The sequence below is a fragment of the Anopheles gambiae genome, chromosome 3 (assembly GCF_943734735.2).
Source record: "Anopheles gambiae chromosome 3, idAnoGambNW_F1_1, whole genome shotgun sequence".
Classification (NCBI taxonomy): domain Eukaryota; kingdom Metazoa; phylum Arthropoda; class Insecta; order Diptera; family Culicidae; genus Anopheles; species Anopheles gambiae.
Window position 1 is genome coordinate 84,624,746 of NC_064602.1, and position 21,187 is coordinate 84,645,932.

Here is a 21,187-nt window from a genome sequence, read left to right on the forward strand (position 1 = left end):
ACTAAGCCCCATACATCAATAGACTCCGGTCTTGATTCTGCTTAACGCCTGAATGTAGGCAATTTGTTTTGAATTTTGAATATTATATTTTACCATTAATTTTTTGTGATGGTTTCAGTACAAGCATTAAAATTTTAAGTTAAAATTATTTTCCACTTAAAAAAAAAATTACAACAAAAAAAATCACAAATATCAACAAACCACCTTTTGTGTGTTCGGCACTGTATTCAACACGTTTTTGAACGCTTCGTTCAAACCGCCCCTACTTTTAACGAAGCAGCTGTCAAACGCGCATGCCGTGCCGTTTGACAGCAAAACAAACCCGCTCGCCGCTCCAAACAACATTCTGCTCGCACGTGGTAATCGGGCCGCGAGCTGCAATTTCCCTATTTTTGTTTAAATTTAGTTAATAAAACTTATTGCAATGGATTTAAAAGCAAGTAAGTTGTGCTCGGTTAGTATTTCTTCCCTCATATTCGACTCATCACGTATCGCTCGCTTACAGAAATACTCGAACACTTGGCCGACCCCAAGCGGGACTTCCTCGGCAACCTCACGTACGGCATGAAGCTATGGAAATCGCCCAGCTTCTACTACATGTCCAAGTACGACATTGTGTTTAACTTCTTCCTGGACAATGTGGTCAGCTACTTCAGCACGATCAAACGGCTGGATCGGGCCGAGTTTGACGCGTGCTGGCAAACCGTCAACAGCTTCCTGTTGCTCCCGTGCCCGGCCAATGCACTTCCCGCGACGATCGCGAGACGCCTGAAGCAGTGCCTAAAATCCCTGCACGAGCAGGCAACCGAGCGAAGGGAGCAGCTGCTCGAAACCTTCCTCATCGTAGCGTTCGATGCGAAGTACAAAAACTTCTACAAGTTCGACTACCAAGCGTACGGTTCGGTGCTGTGCCTTGCCTTCGAGTACTACAAAACCTGCCTGATGCGGGCGGGATCGATCGGCAAGGAGGTGGAGGAGAAAATAGTGGATCGCATCTTTGCCGACATTAAAATCTACGCCAAATCGGCCGCCGGCAGCAGCAGCTGGAACAGCGCATTCGATACGTTTCTGACGCCGCTGGCCGAGGTGGTGCTGCTGCTGGAAGAGCGTGGTGTTATGCGGCGCGAGGAGTTGCTGGCCCTGTTTGAGCAGCACTACTTTACGCACGACAGCGTCAGCAAGTACAACCGCATCGAGCCGGGCTCGGCGCAGCAGCAGTCGAGCCTGTTTATGGGCAGCTTCGATGTGCAGAAAATCCCGCTGCACGTAATTGCGCTGCTGATGGAGGGCTTTATCCGTGCGTACCGGGACCTGAAGCTGGAGGTGCTGCTGTTTTTGAAGTACTTCCTGCAGAATGTGTTCGTAGAGTCGAAGCGCTCGATACTGGCCGACAGCCGGCAGGTGTACGCGCTGACCAAGTGCGTATTTCGGCTGCTGCGCAAGTACTTCATCATGGTCGACCAGCAGCTGATGGTGGACTTTAACTTTACCGACATACTGACGGAGCAGCTGAAGCGCCAGCTGGAGCTGCTGTGTGCCACCTCCGAGACGGCAATGCGGGACTTTTTCGAGCTGATCTGCACGATCAACGAGTACAATCCGCTCGTGCTGGAGCACAGCATCGTGGACATTATACTGCGGGTAATGTTTATGCGCAAAGGGCCGGAAACGCTGCGTTCGTACCAGACGATGCTGATGTCGACCGTGAGGATGTTTATGAAGCTGAACAAAAGCGAAAACCTGTGCGACGAGCTGTTCATGAAGCTGAGCGACTATCTGGAGGAGAACGAGCTGGAGGAAGTGTTGCGCGAACTGCGCAAGGGAAGCGGTACGGGAAAGCGGAAAAATGAACACGTTTCACCTAAAACGCCTGCGAAGAAGGTGAAACTATCGAATGGATCTGCTGTCCAGCCCAATGGGGTAGTGTCGGACCCAAGCGATACCGTGTACTGGCAGGTATTGTTCTCCGAACAGGGAAACAGCACCGAAGCCAAGCGTCGCGCGGTACAGCAGCGTGCTCAGGTGCAGCATAACTGTTGGCCCGAGCTTACCTTCGCTTGGCCCGACGCTGACGGCCGGCTAGGGGAAACGATGAAGGAGTACACCAAGCAGCTGCTAACGAAGCGCAGCCTTTCGTACTGGAAAAAGTTTATGATCCTGCTGACCGAATTGCTCGAGCTGGCGGAGGAGCCGTCGGAGGGTACGCTGTTCCAGATCGAGCTAGCGCTGTGCTGGATGTGCTACTTCTTCTCCGGCAACACGCTGATCGAACATTCGAACCTGTTCTGGCCGCGGCTCGTCAGCAGCATGCAGGAGTTCGACCAGCTGCTGGGCACAATCGGGCGCAAACTGCTGCCGGAAGGGAAAAAGCTCGACAAACAGCTGTACGGTGCGTTTTTGAACGTGGTGTACTACTACGGCAACTACCGGATGATGGTGTTTTACTATCGGCCCGACTCGATCGAGGAAAGCAACTACGAGCAGCTGTATGGGTATTTGGGCGAGCCGGAGTGGCGCATGATCGAGCAGCACGTCCCGGCGAAAGACATTCCCTTGCTCAATCGAGTGTTGCTGCAGAAGCTGAGATTGCCGTACTTCAAGCAGGAACAAGAGGAGCGTGAGCAGGAGAGCCACGTGGAAAGGCATCGTATGGTTGGACGAATTTTAAACGATAAGACAGGCGAACGTTTTCGCCCGCTTTTACTCGATCGTTCGACGAACGTTTGGTTTCTGGGGCTGATGGATAGGGAGCAGCGACGGCACGTCGCTTCCCTGCTGCTCGATCGCTCCTACTGTCCGCTGGAGGACGTTCACCACATCCTGGCGGAGGTTGCGTCCGATCACGATCTGCTCGAGGTGTTCCTGCTGGGAGCTTATGGAAAGATGGCCGATTTGCTCGCGACCGTTGGGGGTAGTGCGGCGACGTTGAATGAACTTTCGTTTGAAACGCTGCTCGAACAGGAGGAAGGAGCTATTGTACCGCAGCTGAGGAAGCGACTGGAACGGTGCGCAAGTAAACGCAACGTCGAAACAATCACCTTGCCCGAACCGATCGTGGACGGTTTGGGGCATCTGCTGGACGTGTTGGACGAGATACGCATCGATTCGTACGAGCAGGGCAAGAAATCGTTGCTCGTTGCTGCTCATCTGCTGCTGCTGGCCCATTTGATGAATGCTTCCAACGCGCAGCAGATGGCGGAACGGTTTAAAGGCCAGCTTATAAGTGAGTTGTGAAGCCATTTGTTCAATTAATGAGATTAATAATTGGTAAATAATTACAGGATTTATGCTGCTCGGAACGGCGACAAGCATGTCAGCGTTGGTGTCAGTAGAAACGCTGTTCCAGCTGTTCGGAGTGTCGCCCGTTGTGATCATTCTGCTGCAACAGCTGGTCGAACATCTGACGGAGCAAACGTTCGGGGAGCTGAAATCGATTTTGGCCAACTTTTCGCCCGCTAGCAACAAACACTTTGAGCTGCTGCTGTTGATCCACAATTTCGAGCAAAGGGTATGTATTTTAAAAAGCAAACAAAGTTTTAAAAGTATATTGCAGCACTGTTCCTTTTTTTTTGGTAGAATTTACCCCGCAGCCGCAAATCCCCAGTGGCAGTAGAGGAGCGTATCGCGTTCCTGGACGATATGGTACGCGCGATTGACAAGTATTTGCTGCAGCAGGATGGGCGCAAGCAGCGCAAAAAAGATGCGGAAGGGTTCAATCTCGCCGTTAAGGCCTGCCTTACGACCATTCGCCACAAAGCGGAGCGTCAGGTTGAGATGGACGATGCGCTGCGTGACCACGTGCTCGGTTACATCAAACAGTCGGTAAGAATACTTCCTTGGGAAAGGCTACAAAATCCATCGTTCACGTTTAATGCTGACAAAACAAATCAACTCTTCCAGATGAAAGTGTTTACGCACAACGCCGACATGCTGCTGACGCGTGCCCTCATCCACAAGGACTACCTGCAGCTCGAACCCGCGACGGTCAGCGCCATCGAGGAAAAGTGCTGGCAAACGTTTCTCACGCTGATGCAGGAAAGGACGGCAGCGAAGGAGCAGCCTCTAGATACGGCGAGGAACGAGGAAAACCCTTCCGTCAGCAAATCGGACGAACAGCTGAAGCGCATCGAAACGATCATTACCGCCCTGGTCGCTCACTTTACGGAGGAGCAGTACGCGGAGAAGCTGAACCTGCTGAACCGGATCGAGTTCACCGCCAGCCACGAGCAGCCGGGCTCGACGGCCCAACCACTAAAAACCACCCTGGCCGTGTTTAGCATCCTCTCGAAGAAGGGGCTGCCGAGCACGGTATCGAAGGAAACGTGCAAAGTGTTCGTGCGCTCGTTCGCGGCGGTCGTCGCGCGCGACCTGATGGGGGTGTGCGTGCCGAGCCACCATCTGCGTGATGCCGAGCTGCTGGACACGGTGCTGGAGTGCTTCGGGACGATCATCGGCAACAGGAAGCTGGCCCTCTTTCCCGCCCTGCTAGACTATGTGCTGCAGTTTCTGAGTGCGATCAGCATTCGCAAGCGGACGTCGATACAGACGGACGACGAGCAAGCCGCCTTCTTCAAGCTGCACCGTGCGATGGGCCAGGTGATGTACGGGCTGCTGCAGGCCCGGTCCATGTACGTGGCGAGCCGGCTGCCCAGCTACATGCACGTGTACGAAGCGCTGCTCGGTGCGCTGATCTGCTACAAAGGGGACGCGGCGCTCGGCAAGAGCTTGACCAGCTTCGAGATACTGACCATATCGGATCTACTCTTACCGTTGCAGAGGTACTGCCCTTAACTAATTTTGTTTTCCTTTATACGTTGCCTAATGTAAATGAATGTCTCTCTCGTCGCGTAACAGGATCGTTAACATTGCGTGCAAGAAGCTCCAGAAGCAGCTGTACCTACTGGCGCCGTACGTGCTCGGCCAGATACTGCACACGATCGTGCAGTGCAAGCGGGCCACCACCGAGCACAACCGGATCGCCAGCAACGTGCACAGCGTGTGCTTCAGCCTGATCGCGATCTACGATTCGCACGCACCGTCCTACCTGTTGCGCACGCTGGACGAAAGCAGCCGCCTGCTGTTTACCGACATTACGAAGCGGTACGAACGGCGCACCGAGCGCTTCAACAGCCACAAGGTGAGAGGTAAGTCGCATTGAAGCAAAGGAAGCGCAGCCGTAAGCATTTATGTTTAGCAATGTAAGTAGTAATGTTAATAGAAAAAGAAAAATGTTTCCTATCCCTTTCCTGGTTATGGATAGTGAAAAGAAAGTGGAAGTATTGTTTGATTTTTTTTTTTGAGAAAATACTATCACAATACAAATTCTACCATTTTCTATGCTAAATTCCTACGCTATTTCTTACGCTTATTCCTATACTAATCCTACACTAATCCACATGTAATACCGGGTATGGTTTGTCGACTGGGACTGGAACTGTTCCGACCATGTATTAAAATATCGTTCCGAATCCGAATCCGGAAAAGTTCCAGGTACTATTCTAGGAAATAAATTGAATCACAAGCTATTTCTGGATCGGTATGGGTTCATGAAAGGTTCCAGTACAGGTATAGGATCAGTATCAGTTTCAGTACCGGCATAGGTTCATGATAGGTTTCAGGACCGATATAGGTTCAGTATCAGTTCCTGTACCAGTAATGGTTCATAATAGGTACCAGGACAGGTATGGGTTCAGTATCAGTTCCAGTACCGGTATGGGTTCAGTATCAGTACCAGTACCGGTATGGGTTCAGTATCAGTTCCATGACCGATACGGGTTCATGATAGGTTCCAGGACCGGTATGGGTTCAGTATCAGTTCCAGGACCGGTATTGGTTCAGTATCAGTTCCATGACCGATACGGGTTCATGATAGGTTCCAGGACCGGAAGGGGTTCAGTATCAGTTCCAGGACCGGTATGGGTTCAGTATTAGTTCCAGGACCGGTATGCGTTCATGTTAGGTTCCAGGACCGGTATGGATTCATTATCAGTTCCAGGACCGATATGGGTTCAGTATCAGTTCCAGTACCGGTATGGGTTCAGTATCAGTTCCATGACCGGAATTGGTTCAGTATCAGTTCCACGATCGATACGGGTTCATGATAGGTTCCATGACCGGTAGGGGTTCAGTATTAGTTCCAGGACCGGTATGGGTTCAATATCAGTTCCAGTACCGGTATGCGTTCATGTTAGGTTCCAGGACCGGTATGGATTCATTATCAGTTCCAGGACCGGTATGGGTTCAGTATTAGTTCCAGGACCGGTATGCGTTCATGTTAGGTTCCAGGACCGGTATGGATTCATTATCAGTTCCAGGACCGATATGGGTTCAGTATCAGTTCCAGTACCGGTATGGGTTCAGTATCAGTTCCATGACCGGAATTGGTTCAGTATCAGTTCCACGATCGATACGGGTTCATGATAGGTTCCATGACCGGTAGGGGTTCAGTATTAGTTCCAGGACCGGTATGGGTTCAATATCAGTTCCAGTACCGGTATGCGTTCATGTTAGGTTCCAGGACCGGTATGGATTCATTATCAGTTCCAGGACCGATATGGGTTCAGTATCAGTTCCAGTACCGGTATGGGTTCAGTATCAGTTCCAATACCGGTATGGGTTCATGATAGGTCCCAGGACCGGTATGGGTTCAGTATTAGTTCCAATTTCGGTATGGGTTCATGATAGGTTCCAGGATTGGTATGGATTCATGATAGGTTCCAGGACCGGTATGGGTTCAGGTTCAGTTCCAGGACCAGTATGGGTTCAGTATCATTTCCTGAACCGGTATGGGGTCATGATAGGTTCCAGAACCAGTATGGTTTCAGTATCAGTTCCAGTACCGGTATGGGTACACGAGAGGTTCCAGGATCGGTATGGGTTCAGTATCCGATCCAATACCGGTATGGGTTCATGATCGATCCCGGAACAGATAAGAGTTTATGATCGATTTCTGGGCATTAGGTCATGTCCAGTTCTTGAATCAGAAAATGTGAGGTATTGGTGCCAAGGCCAGTTCGGGTTTGGTTTTGGTTTTAGGTCTCTTAAGGAGCAGCCATAAGTACGTAATTCGAATTGGGTTTCGAGTCTATTATTTTCGGCATACTCTTTACAGTACAAGTGTATCTATGAAAATTAGTTGCGTAGCCCTGTAACTTGACCATATTAACAATTTAATTTCGAAATGTGTTAAATGGGATAAATTAATGAACAAAAGCTTAACAAGTGCCAATTACCACCGTTCGATTTGTTTCGTGTTAGTACTGTGTTTTATTATTATTATTCTCATTTACGCGTTAAATAGTGTATTGATTTAGTTAAATCTATAGGACCGCGCGGGATCGACGATGTGTCACAACTAGATTCGTCTTTCCCCGCACACATTGCTACTGCCTCAACTGCAACTTTCCACTTCAATCCTTACCAGCTAGACACAGGCCTTTCCCCTTCTTCGCCCTCCTACCACCGCGAAAGGCCTCTTCGTTGCATGGCTGCTGTTGGCGTGCGTGCGTGCGCGCGCACGTGCTCTCTCCCACGCGCACACGTGTTAAGTCTAGAAGAATTGTTCGATTTTCCGTTTCCGCTCCGGGATTAGTTACGAAATTTAAGTTAGTTTTTTGCCCGCCAAAAAAAACACCAAACAAAATTGGGACTAGAAGAGAGTAAAACCGACTAGCTGTAGCTGCATGGGCGGCAGTGCGTATCGCTAAACGATCTCGCGGTTGTGTGTTATTCCCTCAGACCTTAAGGGTGTTGTTAATTCACTATTTCACTACCATTGTTACACACTCACCGCAGCCGTACTGAAAAAAGGATCATTATCAGCCTGAAAGTGCGCGCGTATTTGCAGTCAATTGTCTATTTATGATTCTTTTCTTTCCCGTTTAAAATAGTTTCCCTACTACCGCCTCATATCTGCGTTCAACCTGAGCGAGGGTTTGTTTCCCCATTAGTATGTGCTGTGTGTTTGTGATTGAGTGTTTGAGAAAATGGAGAAAATCCCTTTTTTTCCTGTTAACAGCTAAGGCTTTTTACACGGGTGGGGTGCGGTGTAGAACTGTTCAGAGACTTATTTTACACCGCGATTACAGTCGACAGTCTGGGACATGTTGTGTGGATGAAATGGTTGAATGGGCTGGAATTTCGTTATTTTTTTTTTGTATCGCGTTTTTTATATTTTTTTCACTCTCTTATTGCTAAACAGTTGCTTGTTCTTCTTGTTCTTGGCGTAGAATAAACCGACCTAAATAATGCCAGCCTTTTACAGGCTTTCTTAGACATGCGTTATGATGGGCCCTCCCCTTGCGCGTAATAGTGAAATTCGTCAACTAGTACCCGCACGACAGGGTGACACTCAAAGTCCGCGGGAACGAATCTCACGAACGGCCTTTTCCGGTCCTACCACTGGACCTGCCTGGACCGCCTAAAGCCTAATTCATTTCAAACAAACAAAGTTCATTTCACCATTCACGCGATTGCACAAAACCATCCCTCTGCTATCCTGCGTGTCGCTCCTAAATTGTTTTCCCTTTTTGTGACGACAAACAAAAAAAAAGACAAATGTGCCTTCTTCTACTACCGGAAGATAATGTATGTATTAGCTTAATGATTTTTTGTTTGTTTGTTTAGTCTTAATATGTGGTGGGGCCGGCCCCGCCCCCGTGGTGTAGTGTGTGGCCCGGCCCCGAGCGTTCCCTCTTTTTTGATGCAACGTTGCTTTATCAGAAGAGCCGCGCACGTGGTAGTGTTTTTTTTAGATAATAATTCTCCCTAGTCTACAATGAATTGCGATTTGTTGTGGCTGTTGTTGCTGCTGCTGCTGCTGCTGCTGCTTCCCCCTACTCTCTTACGACATCATCTGCGACTGGCCCGGCGCTTGGGTGAGCGAGTGATACTGGGGCGGTTGTAGCTGCTGCTGCATGGGGGATTGCTGTTGTGCCGATTGCTGCTGCTGCTGCTGCTGCTGCTGGGCGGCAGTCGCGATTTGTGCCTGGCCAGCACGGGAGGTACTAGGGGAGGCGCCAGCGTCGGTACCGTTACCACCCTGCTGGCTCAGTTCCGCCTTCAGCCGGCGGGCAATGTGCGATCGGGTGTGCTTTCGGAGGTGATCCTTCCGGTAGAAGCCTGCAACAAAACAATCAAATACGAATTTAGAAGCAACATCCTCGAAGGAGGGGACGTGTTCGCCGCTTACCCTTGCCACACTCCTGGCACACGTGCCGCTTCTCGCCGGAGTGTATGACAAAGTGGAGCGTCAGCTGCTCCTTGCGCTTGAACGCCTTCAGGCAGATCGTGCAGGCGAACGGGCGCTCCGGGTTGTGGCTCTGCTTGTGGCGGGTCAGGTGGTCCTTCCGCTTCAGCGCCGCGTTGCAGATGTCGCAGATGAAGCGGCGCTCCAGATTGTGCCCGATCAGGTGCTGCTCGAGCAGTTCCCGCTCCGGGTACGCCATCTGGCACTCCGGGCAGAGAAACAGCAAGCTGCCGTCCAGCGCCGTCCGCACCTGGATTTCGCCCGGCTTCGGGCGCGGTTTGCGCTCCTTCGGCGGTTTCTTCTTCTTCTTGCGCTTCTTCTTGTCGCCCGACGCGTCAGCGGCCGCAGCTCCTGCCGCACCGGTCGACGAGGTAGCGGCCGCCGCCTGCACCCCGGACGGATGACCGCCACCGAGCCCGGCGCCCTGCTGCTGCTGCTGCGGCTGACCGTGCTGCCCTGGTCCCTGCTGCCCCGGGTGGCCCAGAATGCTGGCAATGGTTTGCGAGGCGGGCAGCACCATGCCCGCACCGTTGTTGCTACCGTGGCCACCGCCTCCGTGGGCCTGCGACTGGGCCTGCGACATGTCCAGGCTGGTGAGTGGGTTCTGGGCCTCCTTCTTGATGTTCTCCGCCGAGTACTTGAGGAAGTGGTGCAGCGACAGGGGCAGCGCACTGCCGGGCAGATGGGACAGATAGTCCGCTACGGAGGCGCCCGGTGTCAGCGACTGCCAGCTCGGGTTCTGCAGCACACGCTTGCTGTCGGCCTGCTGCAGCAGCGCACTAATGTCCTGGCTCAGCTCCTGCGCGCTCTGGGCGGCACCGTTGCTGCTGCTGCTGCCGCCACCGCCCCCGGCCGAACTGTTGCCGACCGCCGACTGATGGTACATGTTGCTGCCGCGCTGCTTGTGCTCCGGCACGTGCGCATGCTGGCTGTAGGGGTTCGAGTACTGGCCGCTCGTCGCGGTAGTGGTCGGGATGGACGCGTTGCCCGATCCGGCCCCGTGCCCGTTGTACTTGTTCGAGCTGGCGCTTCCCCCGCCCGCCCCCCCGTTTCCGCCCGACTCCTGGCTGTCCCGGTGGAACTTGCCCAGAATGGGGGCATGGCTCTGGTTGAAGTGGGCCATGTTGACGTTCGAGTTGATGGAATGGTAGCGGTTGCTGGAGTCGTGCGAAGTCGTCGGTACGCTCGTGACCAGTCCCGAGCTGGCAAACTGATGAATTCCCGGTATCGTACCGGGAAAGTGTGTCCCGAACGGTGAAAAGTTCATCGCATCAAGCTAAAGTAGCTATTTTTAGGGGGAAGAAAAATAGGAAAAAGTACAATTAGAAAAAAAATCTAGCTAGGTTTTCCAACATAAAAATGACCTTAATATGATTTGCACAAAAAAATGAGTCAAGACGTCAAAAAATTGCCCTAATTTCTACGTTCACGCTATTTTACTCTAAATTGCAAGAAAAAAAAAACGCACGAGGCAGAGTAGGGACGGATGAAGAACGGCTTCCATCAGAATGGGGCGACGAAACAGCACAGGGCAGCGAGTTTGGGGCGGGTGTCATTTCATTCACAATTTTGATTTGAATTATGTACAGTGATGGTCATATTAATATGTCAATCTTGGCAGGCTATATTTTTTTAACACAATCAGGTGTAGTTCATCTGCACTATTTTAATTAAGGCCGGGCTACATTGATCGTACTCTTTGGTGTAATTTCGATTTTCACTAGCGCATCTGGCGGCGGCTGGAGGAAGCTGTTTTTGGTCGTCGAGGGAATGGTCGTGCCGGATCTCAAAATTAAGTAGTTTTTTAACCGTTTTTCGATGCGAAAACGACTGGAATACTTGCACAACATATTTATTTATCAATTACAAAGCTTTTTCAATCCAGTTGAAGAAAAAAACAAGGAAAAATAACGTATTTTCTGGAGCAGTCCCAAATTGTTTGGCAAAATGCTTCGGTCAGCCGCCGCCAGATGCGCTAGTGAAAATCAAAATTACACCAGAGAGTACGATCAATGTAGCCCGGCCTTTACATATAAAAGGCAATATGGAAGGAAATAAGAATAAGATGAGAAAATTGCCTAAAAATTTAATTTGAAAAACAGAAAATGCTTTTAAGTATTTTAAGGATAATTGAAACAAATCGATCAATAAGAGGTATTTTAAATGTTTAAAGGTGCATTTTAATGTGACATAGAATTTTTCAGAGAAAACAAGAGAAACAAAGTCAATATAATGTTACATAATATAGCTTTCGAAAGAATTGAAATGATCACGACTTAATCATTCGAATGACAATCTCAAAAGCAAAAATTAACCATGTCAGGCGTACGTGTTTTATTAGAGGAAAAAAAGTATCACATTAGTATCGATACTATTTGCTGTATTACTGGTCAATCTGTCTAAGACTACAGGGACAGTGTTTGGTGGACAATTTAGAGAAACTTTTATTCCAAACTCACAGCAGAACGAAGTGTCCTGATGAAAAAAAGGGTTTCCCTCCTGAACTTGATGAAGCGGGATTTTCTTAACTTTACTCTTAACTCTTATCCCAGGATTGACTCGGTTAAAATATTAGTTTTTAACTTATAAAAGTTGTATAAAGACTTAATAATGTCTTAAATACAATGCTGGATAACGTGTGTATGCCATGTCGTTGTGGTGTCTTTTTCGTGGTGTATCATACAAATTTTGGAAAATTAAGGCCCTATCCCGTAAGGGGTAAAACCCGTACGTGCTTTACATCAAACAAAAACTGAATTGTTATTGCCCAATGTACATTCTGTCAGGAAGGAGAATTCCACTGTCAAAGAGTAAAACGGTGGTTTCCTGAAGCTACAAACACAAACACCAGATATGAGAGTGTAGTCGCAAAACTTATTCTCCTACACAGAATAATTATTTTAAATAGAAAGACAGCGCTAAATATGTTTTACATAAAATTCCGTTCCATTATTCCGATTGTATTTTTACACATGCAGAGCGAATTTTTCTGCCTAATAAGGTCAGCGACAGACAAATTCCGGAATTATTCATGTAATGCTATTACATTGCGTTTAATTACTTAAAAATATTGTAAATGACCATTTTTTCTCCCATATTATCCCACACATGAACTCAACAAAAAGAGCGATTTTAATGATTACTCAACAAAAGAACCATTAAACAGGTTTGAATAAAACCAAGGATAAGAACTTTAAGGACAAATTTACAAATCTTTTTTTTCCCCATATTGCTTCCTAGCATTACTAGCGAAAGCGAAACTTGTGCTCCGTTACATATTAATCTTTTATCAGTTGGAAACATTTCCAACAGTGTGTGTTTTGTGTGTTGATTTGTGCCGCGATATCCATCTTTTCCCGTCCCGAGCGAAAGAAAATGGGTCCTTTACCGCCCCAATTGGATCCTTCGACATAGCAGGGAATGGGGTAGATGAGAAAGTGTGTGTGTGTGTGGAGGGGATTTAGGAAATTTAGGCCAAACGCCCTCTATCACAGTGCGTGCACGAAGAAGTAAAGGCAAAGCAGTGGTGGTCGTAGTAGGCTCAGGGAAAACGGTACCGCACACGGAAAACAAGAAAGAGAAAGAGCGAGATGGAAAAGGCCGTATTTTGTTCGTGTGTATCCTGTTTGCCCACCGGCTGTTGTGCGTGTGCGTGCCTGCTTTTCCGGCTCGTAGTAGTTATTGCGTATTTACGGGAAAAAGGGCGAGGACTGTGTGTTGTGCTGCGGTTGTATGGGTGGTGTGCGCGGCGTGTGTGGTGCCCTTACGACCCGACACTCCACGGTGCGCACCACCGTCTCGGCCTCTCGCTCTTGCACTTGCTTTGCCAAAAGAGCCTTTTTGGTGTGTGTGGCGTGGTGTGCGTGACGGCAGCGCCAGCGTGAAGGCATTTTCCGAGCGCGAGTGGAAAAGTGCAGGCGGGGCACGGGAAAATGGACGTGTTTGGGCGCCTACACGCACACTTGCCCGCCCCGGGCCGCACTCGGAAGAAGATGGTGGACGACGAACGCGACGTGTAAAAGCTTCTCCTGCGGGTGAGGCGCACACGGCCCCGGGTTTTCGCCCCTTTTCACCATTGGCAACGGGCGAAAACAATCAAAAACACAGCGGGTCAAACAGCGGGTGCGAGCGAGATGGGACGTGCGCGCGCGTGTGTGTGGGGCTTTGCCGAAAAATTCGACCCACGCGACACAGCACAAAATGGTGGTGGGAAACGAACGATGATGATGGAGTCGCCCTGTCGCCTACACGCGCCCCCCCCCCCCCCCCCTCTTCGCTTTTGGGGCTGTGGAATCAATTCACTTTCACTTTTTCCACACACACCCGGGTGGTTATAGTAGAGTAGGCCGTCCTTGTGTACCCTTTGCCGCGAGCGGCGCTTCACCGAGGGTCCACTGCTTTCGGGCAGGGGGAGGGGCTGCCTTTTCTGGGAAGGAAGCAGGAAAATTCAAAACAAAATCCCTTTCCACGAAATTGCGGGCCCTTCGCCACGCGCGTTACGGGTGCGTCGTAGTACACGGTGGCCATTGAGAAGCTTTCTTCTTCGCAACTTTCTTGGAAGGTTGTGTGTGCTGCGTGCTTTTTTTATCGTTTTTGGAGAAGATGAATGTTTTTTTTGGGGGGGGTGAATTTTCCTACACTTGTGACGCAGTAGACTGTCTATAGTGGGTGTTGTGTTTTTTTGTTGGGATTTTCTTTTCTAAATGTCGACTGTGACGTAGTATTTTGTTTTTGCCAAAGGCCGTGAGGACTCACCAGAACACTTACTACGCAGCTTTGAGGTGTGTACGGGACAAAAAGGAGGAGCTTTTTTTCACAATTGATTTTTGCTGAGGCAGATTTTTGATAAGATCTTTTCACGTTTTGTTTCTTCTAATTCAGTTCACTGCTTAGTTAAGCTTAACACACTTGGCTGTATTTCTTCGGTCCTTCCTGATATTATATTAATTTTTTCTGTGTATTTTCACACTAGTAACACTACAAAATTAAACACACACACACACACACACACACACACACACAGTCACACAGAGTGGCTAGGGCAGCAGCGGCGGTGTGGTTTGTGGACTTGCTGGCTGGTGGTATGGGACATCACTGGTGCTCTGCTGGTCGCCACGGTAGAGGCGCACCACACACAGGGAGCAGCAGAAGGGCCGAACCCAATGCACGACCGGGACCGGGACATACACACACACACACGCGCGTTCTCTCTCTCGTCCGCGCCTCGTCGCCTCGCGCTTCTGTTGCGCCTGTGCCGCGCGCGCACACTACACACTACGCGTCACACACTGGTATCCTTTTTGCGCCTCTTCGGATGCTTCTTCGGTTTCTTTTCCGTGCGACACCTCTTTTTTCCCACCCACCTAATACACACACCCACACACACACAGTCACTTGGCAAAGTGTTCGATTTTATTACATCCTTGCGGGGGGGGGGAGCAAACACAAGCAGTAATTCCAATCCAATCCGGTGAAAAAGGCGAATGTGCAAGCCCAATTTCTTATCGATTTACGAGCCAATGAAACTGCAACTTTGCGCTTGGGATCGAGGGTATTATCTTGGGCGGTTGCGATTGCAATCGCGCCCGAGAGATACGCGACGGCCGTGTCACGCAGCGTCGTGAATCAGCACGAAATGCACTTTTGGCACACAGGGTAGAGCAAAACATTGGCAGCACAAACTTACATCCTGCCAGCAGTCACCAATTTGTTGCAGCTACTCCTTCATCCGTTGGCAAAAGGAAGCAGTGGTTGGTTTACACTCTCTGCCCGCACTGTAAAACAGAACTGCGTTGTTATCAACAACCCGCCACCACACCACCAACCTTACTACACGGCCTACTACTACTGCTGCTGCTGTTACTGCTGTGTGTACACACGCACCCAGCGCGCTGTTCTGCGCTTTTTCGCCGTCACTGATCGGCTGCTTTCGGGCTGGCCGAAAATAATACACACACACACACGCACGCACAGGCCGCTTCTGCCACCAAACCTACCCGTTCGTTCTGGAGCGGATCCTGCGTACAGCATGTTTTGTAAACACTGCTGCTAACTCTGCCGTCACCTTACCGCCCTACACAAGCCTAACTGCTGCTGCTGCTCGCTTACTCGCTCTCTATCTCTCTCCCCTTCATGCTTCCCGAGGACGACGGCACACAAACTGGACGAGCGTGTAACGGGGCGCGCAGTAAACCCTCTAGTGCGCGTGGTCGTAGTAGGCTTGTTTGTATCTCCCTCAAGCTCAAACTCTCTTTCACACTCTCGCTCTCTTCTGTGCTTTATTAAATTGATTCGGAAAACAAAACGTAAATACACTAACGCACACGCACAAATAACTTTCCACCCACACACACACGCGCGCGCGTAGGGCTTCTACGGGGTGAGACACCCCTTCTTTACGCAAAGAAGGATCGCGTGATGACGACACACTGCTGCCTGCCTGCCTGCTTTGCTACGGGAGTTTTTCATCTCCCGCGCGTGTGCGCACCCCGCCCAGACCGCTTTCCCCGTCCCGGCTCTTGCTCCGTGTCGCCGTCGTTGTTGATTGTGTCGAATCCTTGTGCCCAAAAATAAACCCCGATACACCAGCAGAGCACACCCAGGGTGTGCGTACATTAATGTGTTTCTCTGCGTTTGTGTGTGTGTGTGCGTTGATCACAATTTCATTCAGAAGTCGCTCCCTAGGAAATTTGCCCCTCGCTCGCTTTCTTCTCTCCACGGGCGTTGTTGTGTTTGGTGCCGGGAGATATTTTTCATCTCCGATACACCACTCACGCGCGCGTACCACTTGTAACAAATGGGGGAGGACGGCGCCCTGACGTCAACGACCTGGCAAACCGACCGCGTGCGCGTAATGAAATCACCGAAATTGTAGGGCTATACGTACGTTTGTGTGCATGTGTGTGTGGTGTATGAGGGTGAGGAACGCGGGACATACGCGGGATGGCGATAAGCAGCCTTGCCGGGCCTATCAAATGCACAGCGCCACGTTCGCCATACGCCAAGGGGGAAAAGCGGCCAACACTTTTCGATAGCTTCGGTGTGTATGTGTGCGTGTGGATGATGTTGACGATGCATATTCTTATCGTAGTAAATGCCAACTTTACTCCCTACCCTATACCGACTTTTCGATTGCTGGTGCAGTGTTTTAAGATAGGGGGTTTAGGATGCGTGCGGAGTGAAGGTGCGAGATAGAGAAAGAAGAACTGGAAAATCCGTCGTTGTTTCACACACACACACACGTGCGGACCATTAATTGCAGTATTAGAATGGATTGCATTGAAGTCTCACTAGAGCTAAAGCCGGAGAGAGAATGCTATCTATTGGTGGAAATTGAAAAATAGGTGTTGCAAAGAATTCGAATATGAACGGTGCATTTGATACTGTTCCTAGACTACCATACGTTATTTGTATTAGCAGAACAACATACAAAAAAATGGAGAAAAAATAAATGAACATAATCAACTGTCATTTATAACTTTTTTTCCTCTATAAATTTTTTTTTTATGAAAATTTTGACGATTGCAGTAAAGTTTAATTTGGATTCAGTTACCGCCAGACCTCGGTATTCTTGTAGAAGATTATCCGCGATAATCAAGACTAGAGGAACATGGACCAATAAGCTTCTATGTCGGGGTAATAAGGTTCAATGAAAATGCTGTGGCTGTATTGTTTCAATGGCAACAACATGATTTTGTTTCTGTTACCATATTCCAAAAAACGTGCAATCGTTCCGACTGGATTAAATAGTTGAACGCTATTTTTGTGATGGCTAAAGTTGGCAATCATCCGGCGTCCACTCCGATCCGACTACGAAAATTTCGGAACCTACTCCAGAAGGTAGGTTCGACTAGCATTATTCAGACCCGTTCGGAATCGTCCAGAGCCATTCGGAATTACCTGGAGACGAAGTCGTCTGGAGTCGGAGTTGGAACGTGTTGGAGTCAACTATTCTGTTCTTAGAAACAAACGTCTGATTATCTAGTGCACGCACAAATCGAAACTACAGTTTTATTCCGATTTCGTTTGACTCCGACTCCGGATGGCTACGACTCCGGACGATTCCGAACGGGACTAGTGGTTCCGATTTTAGCAAAGTCGGTATCGAACTAACAATAAACGGCTGCGCTCCAGATAGCACACCAATCAAAGATTAATCAATGAGTTTAATCCGACTGTACTCCGTTTTGATTGCGAAAATGGGAGTTTTCAGATTATTAAAAAAATACGTAAAAGATAAATGGATGTATAGATATACAGGCGGTCCCCGAGATACACGGTTAATGGGAACCGAAAACGGCCGCAAAATACCGCGTATCTCGAATTTCCGCGTAAGTCGAATCTCGCGATTTTCAGCTAAAATATTAGTAATGTTCGTGTAATTTTGCAAGTAGGGGGAGGTTATAGTTACTTTATGAATTAGTTGATATGATTCTTACTGAATATAACTGTTTTAAACCTTTTGATATAGTTTTTAACATTCGATCAAAACGGAAATTATTTAGCAATTTTAAATTGATGTGTCAAATCAGTACAATTTGCTCAAAGAATTGTCAAATTTAGAAAACCGCGTATCTCCGAATCCGCGTATAAGAGGTACCGTGTATCTCGGGGACCGCCTGTATAGGTAGATCATTGCTACCATCTAATCATTCTCAAAATAGTCGCAAAAACTGTATTGCAAGATGTACAAAATAAAGTTATTGGTAGTGAAGTAATTAATTCCGTTTAATTTATTAACTGGATGAGAAAAATCATGTGCCTATGTAGCACATGAGGATAATAGACTAATACACAGAAGGGACTCGAAAAAAAGACAATAAAAAACATAAATTTCTGTTTTTTAAGTGTAGTTGCGCCTTCAAGGGTTAACAATAATAGCATGTGACAGTGGCTGTCAAAGTGTGTCCGAAAACAAGAGCTCAAATGTAAACAAAGCATTCGCAGAGCGGAAAGAAATCAACACTTTTGCGTAAAATTATTGCAAAATGAAGCCTGTGCTTCTATCTTTAGGTAAGTTAGGGCAACCACTCTTGAAAAGTGAGTGAAAACACTAGGGAAACACATAAAAACCGATCGATTTTTGTAGCTTTCCTGCTAGTCGTCAACAGTGCGGTAGCGTTCCGTTTCAAGGGCTTGGAGTTTTACATGCAGCTGTGGAACGGTGAATTTCTCGAGTCGAACTCCTTCGGTGGGGACAACGTTGCGAAAGTGGCCGAGAAAGCGGAGGCCGTCGTCGAAAAAAAAGCGCCCGTGGTCTTTGTCTATAAAAGCGGCCTGTACGATTACCTCACCTACTGGGACAAGGGGATGTGCTCGCTGGATCAAGGGAACGACCAGGACGATTCGGACGGTGGTCGCAAATCGCCGCTGCGCGTGAACTGTACGCCGCTGGAGGGCAACGGAACGCTGTACATCATCACCTCGCTGCAGGATATAGTGAAAGGGTTGTCACCGCACGCTGCCGCCACCAACGCGACCAACCGGAACGAGGTGAACAACTGCTTCCTGATGCTGTTCTACACCAAAACCTGCATCCACAGTGCGATGGTGGCGCCCCATTTTAACGCGCTCGCCCGCCACTTTCCCGACCTGATGGTGACCGCGATCGATGCGCACAATTTCCACTTTCTCAACGCGGAGTTCGGCATTGTCGGGCTGCCGACGATCATGCTGTTCCACCAGGGCCGACCGCTGGTGCGGTACAACGGGACGGAAATGACGCTACTGTCGCTGGCCAAGTTCGTGACGCGCCACACGGGCATCGAGCCGCGGCTGGTGAATCAGAAGAGCGGCACGGCGACGGTGCTGCACTACATATCGGACGATTTTAAGGGCCCGCTGTCGAACAAGGTGGAGCACCGGACGGACTACTGGCTGTATGTGGCGTGGGCATTCATTCTCGTCTGCCTGAGCTACTACTTCTCCAAGTCCACCCTATACGCGCAGATCGTGGAGATGATCAAACGAAACTGGCGAGAATCGGCGGCCCAGCACGGTTAGAAAGTGGTCGGAATGGGGGGGGGGGTGCTTTCAGTGGGATTAGTGAGTGATTGTTTTAGCTATTCAGCTGTGTATGCTAGTTTAATTCTAAATTTAATAAAGTAGAGATTTACCAATTCAAAAGTCGTTCGTTACTGGGTCATAACGGTTTAAGGCCAAAAGCTACATGAGAAACTCAAAAAGTGAAATAAGAAACTTCAGCAAAAAGAATCGATCGCGATCCTGCCAGGAGTCGAACCTGGAATCTTCTGATCCGTAGTCAGACGCGTTATCCATTGCGCCACAGGACCGTTGTGTCGGGAGAGAGATCTAAACGCCTTTTGTTGTCTACTCTGCAACAACACCTAAGCGACGGGCGTAATGACTGTCTCAGTGCCAAATGCATTCTCGTTTTTTGTTTTTTTTTTTTTTTTTTTTTTTTTTTTTTTTTTTTTTAATAGAAGCTTGTTTCACTTGCAATAACGTTTACCGTCAGTCAGTGTCCGACGTGGGTTAAAGTCGTCGTGGCAGTAGATTTTGTTATAAGTGTGAAACATATTTCCACATGTAAACTTTCAAAACTGAAGCAGCAAATAAGAGCAGCAAAAACCTAAAAGTCATCGAAAAAAATGGCCGAGATCAGGTTTTCTCTGGGTGCCCACTGATCTCAGGGTATGTGTTCCATCCTTGTCAAGGGGAGTGCTAACCTGCTCTCCTTTCAAATGACACGATGCACCGAACAAAATCCACTGTATATATACAACTCGCGTTCAAATCATGTTCTAGCGATTGCTAACGCGGAACACTACAACAGTCGCCGCCGCGAACGAAATCGACCATCAATCGACAACGATCCGTGGGCGATCCCCGACCAAGCCACTTACGGAAGTTCTTGCACTGTGAAATCATTACCTCGCTTCCACTCTTTCCTCCCCTGTTAACACTGTCTCTTGCTCCTGCTGAGAAATCATTTAAGAAGTTTTTGCTGAACATTTTAGATGCGCTTCCAGCCGCATCTGGTAGACGGGTCATGGAAATGACGTTATGCTGTGCGATGAAACCCCTCTAAAGGTTTTTGAGGCAAGAATACGGAAGTTTTTGATGTTGTTTAGCTGTCATAAGCCAAATCGCTTCATCACTGACTTAAGCTAAGTCAGCCAGCCTTTAATCTTGCTCATATATCTACTTGTATGAATGGTTTGAAGTGAATTTTATACCGCAAAACGGTTGCACAATCTCGGAGGAAGAAATATTGCACCCAAAAATTGATGCTAGCAAGTTGCGCAAATCAGAAGGTTCCCTACCTTTGCCACATCATGTCTGAAAAAGAGGAAAACAAAAATGGCCATTGTAACACACGCACACGCACACCTTCCTCTGCTGCACGGCTGCTTCCACCGGCGAATACATTACCTGCCACCGTGTTGCTGTCCTGTGTAACTATTTCAATTCGATCGATAGGCACCACAGAATCGTTGAAATGCAGTAAGAACAGTTGTTTTCTTCTAAAACTTCCACAATATTTGTAAACAAACTAGATGCATCCTTCGTTGTGTTTCTATTGAATGAAATGTTTACAAAAAAGTCGTTTCGTTAAGTGGCGTACCGTGGCCAAGCGTTTCGTGCCGTGTTGAAGCGTTTCTCGCTGACAGCCGAAACGCTGTTCTGTCATCGCACGGTGGGACCGGATCATTGGATTAAAGTTATATTTTTAATTTAGTTTCAAGTTTTTGTTGAATTTAAGGATGAAATGAAGCTGAAAGGAACTGTTTGTGCGTAAGTAAATTAATAAAATAAATTGAGAATACTTCAAATACAAATAATCTGCTGTAAATTGCAAGAATATTGGTATTTTTGAACAATTAGCCGTTTGTTTATTTTGTAACTGATTTTCAAAAAAAGCCAAAACTGCATTATCAAAAGGAAACAAACTTGCTCATGCATATCCTGCTCAGAAAA

General features: G+C 48.4%; 3 protein-coding genes and 2 non-coding genes across 9 annotated transcripts; 2 read left to right on the forward strand and 3 right to left on the reverse strand.

Moving 5' to 3' along the window:
- The first annotated feature begins 299 nt into the window (after window positions 1-299).
- Window positions 300-5,270, forward strand: LOC1271211 (uncharacterized). The gene is made up of 6 exons (XM_309961.5): window positions 300-440; window positions 506-3,223; window positions 3,282-3,508; window positions 3,577-3,822; window positions 3,901-4,778; window positions 4,855-5,270. The coding sequence occupies exons 1-6, from the start codon at window positions 425-427 to the stop codon at window positions 5,156-5,158; spliced, it is 4,389 nt and encodes a 1,462-aa protein (XP_309961.4). The 5' UTR covers window positions 300-424; the 3' UTR covers window positions 5,159-5,270.
- A 1,972-nt stretch (window positions 5,271-7,242) lies between these two features.
- Window positions 7,243-20,825, reverse strand: LOC1271210 (zinc finger protein Gfi-1). 5 transcript variants are annotated; one of them, XM_061654363.1, is made up of 4 exons: window positions 20,642-20,825; window positions 20,533-20,548; window positions 9,191-10,532; window positions 7,243-9,120 (listed from the first exon to the last, which is right to left on the reverse strand). In XM_061654363.1, the coding sequence occupies exons 3-4, from the start codon at window positions 10,512-10,514 to the stop codon at window positions 8,843-8,845; spliced, it is 1,602 nt and encodes a 533-aa protein (XP_061510347.1). In that variant the 5' UTR covers window positions 10,515-10,532; window positions 20,533-20,548; window positions 20,642-20,825; the 3' UTR covers window positions 7,243-8,842. The 5 variants fall into 5 exon arrangements, with proteins under 5 accessions (XP_061510347.1, XP_061510350.1, XP_061510348.1 ...); XM_061654366.1 differs by lacking the exons at window positions 20,533-20,548; window positions 20,642-20,825 and adding an exon at window positions 15,244-15,663; XM_061654364.1 differs by lacking the exons at window positions 20,533-20,548; window positions 20,642-20,825 and adding an exon at window positions 14,003-15,295.
- LOC1271209 (thioredoxin domain-containing protein 15) lies at window positions 18,123-19,372 on the forward strand. Its single transcript, XM_309959.5, has 2 exons — window positions 18,123-18,259; window positions 18,336-19,372. The coding sequence occupies exons 1-2, from the start codon at window positions 18,235-18,237 to the stop codon at window positions 19,247-19,249; spliced, it is 939 nt and encodes a 312-aa protein (XP_309959.4). The 5' UTR covers window positions 18,123-18,234; the 3' UTR covers window positions 19,250-19,372.
- Trnar-acg (transfer RNA arginine (anticodon ACG)) lies at window positions 19,467-19,539 on the reverse strand. Its single transcript has one exon. It is a non-coding gene; the product is annotated as a tRNA-Arg (tRNA).
- LOC11175728 (U6atac minor spliceosomal RNA) lies at window positions 19,831-19,957 on the reverse strand. The gene has a single exon (XR_003025391.1). It is a non-coding gene; the product is annotated as a U6atac minor spliceosomal RNA (small nuclear RNA).
- Window positions 20,826-21,187: the final 362 nt, after the last annotated feature.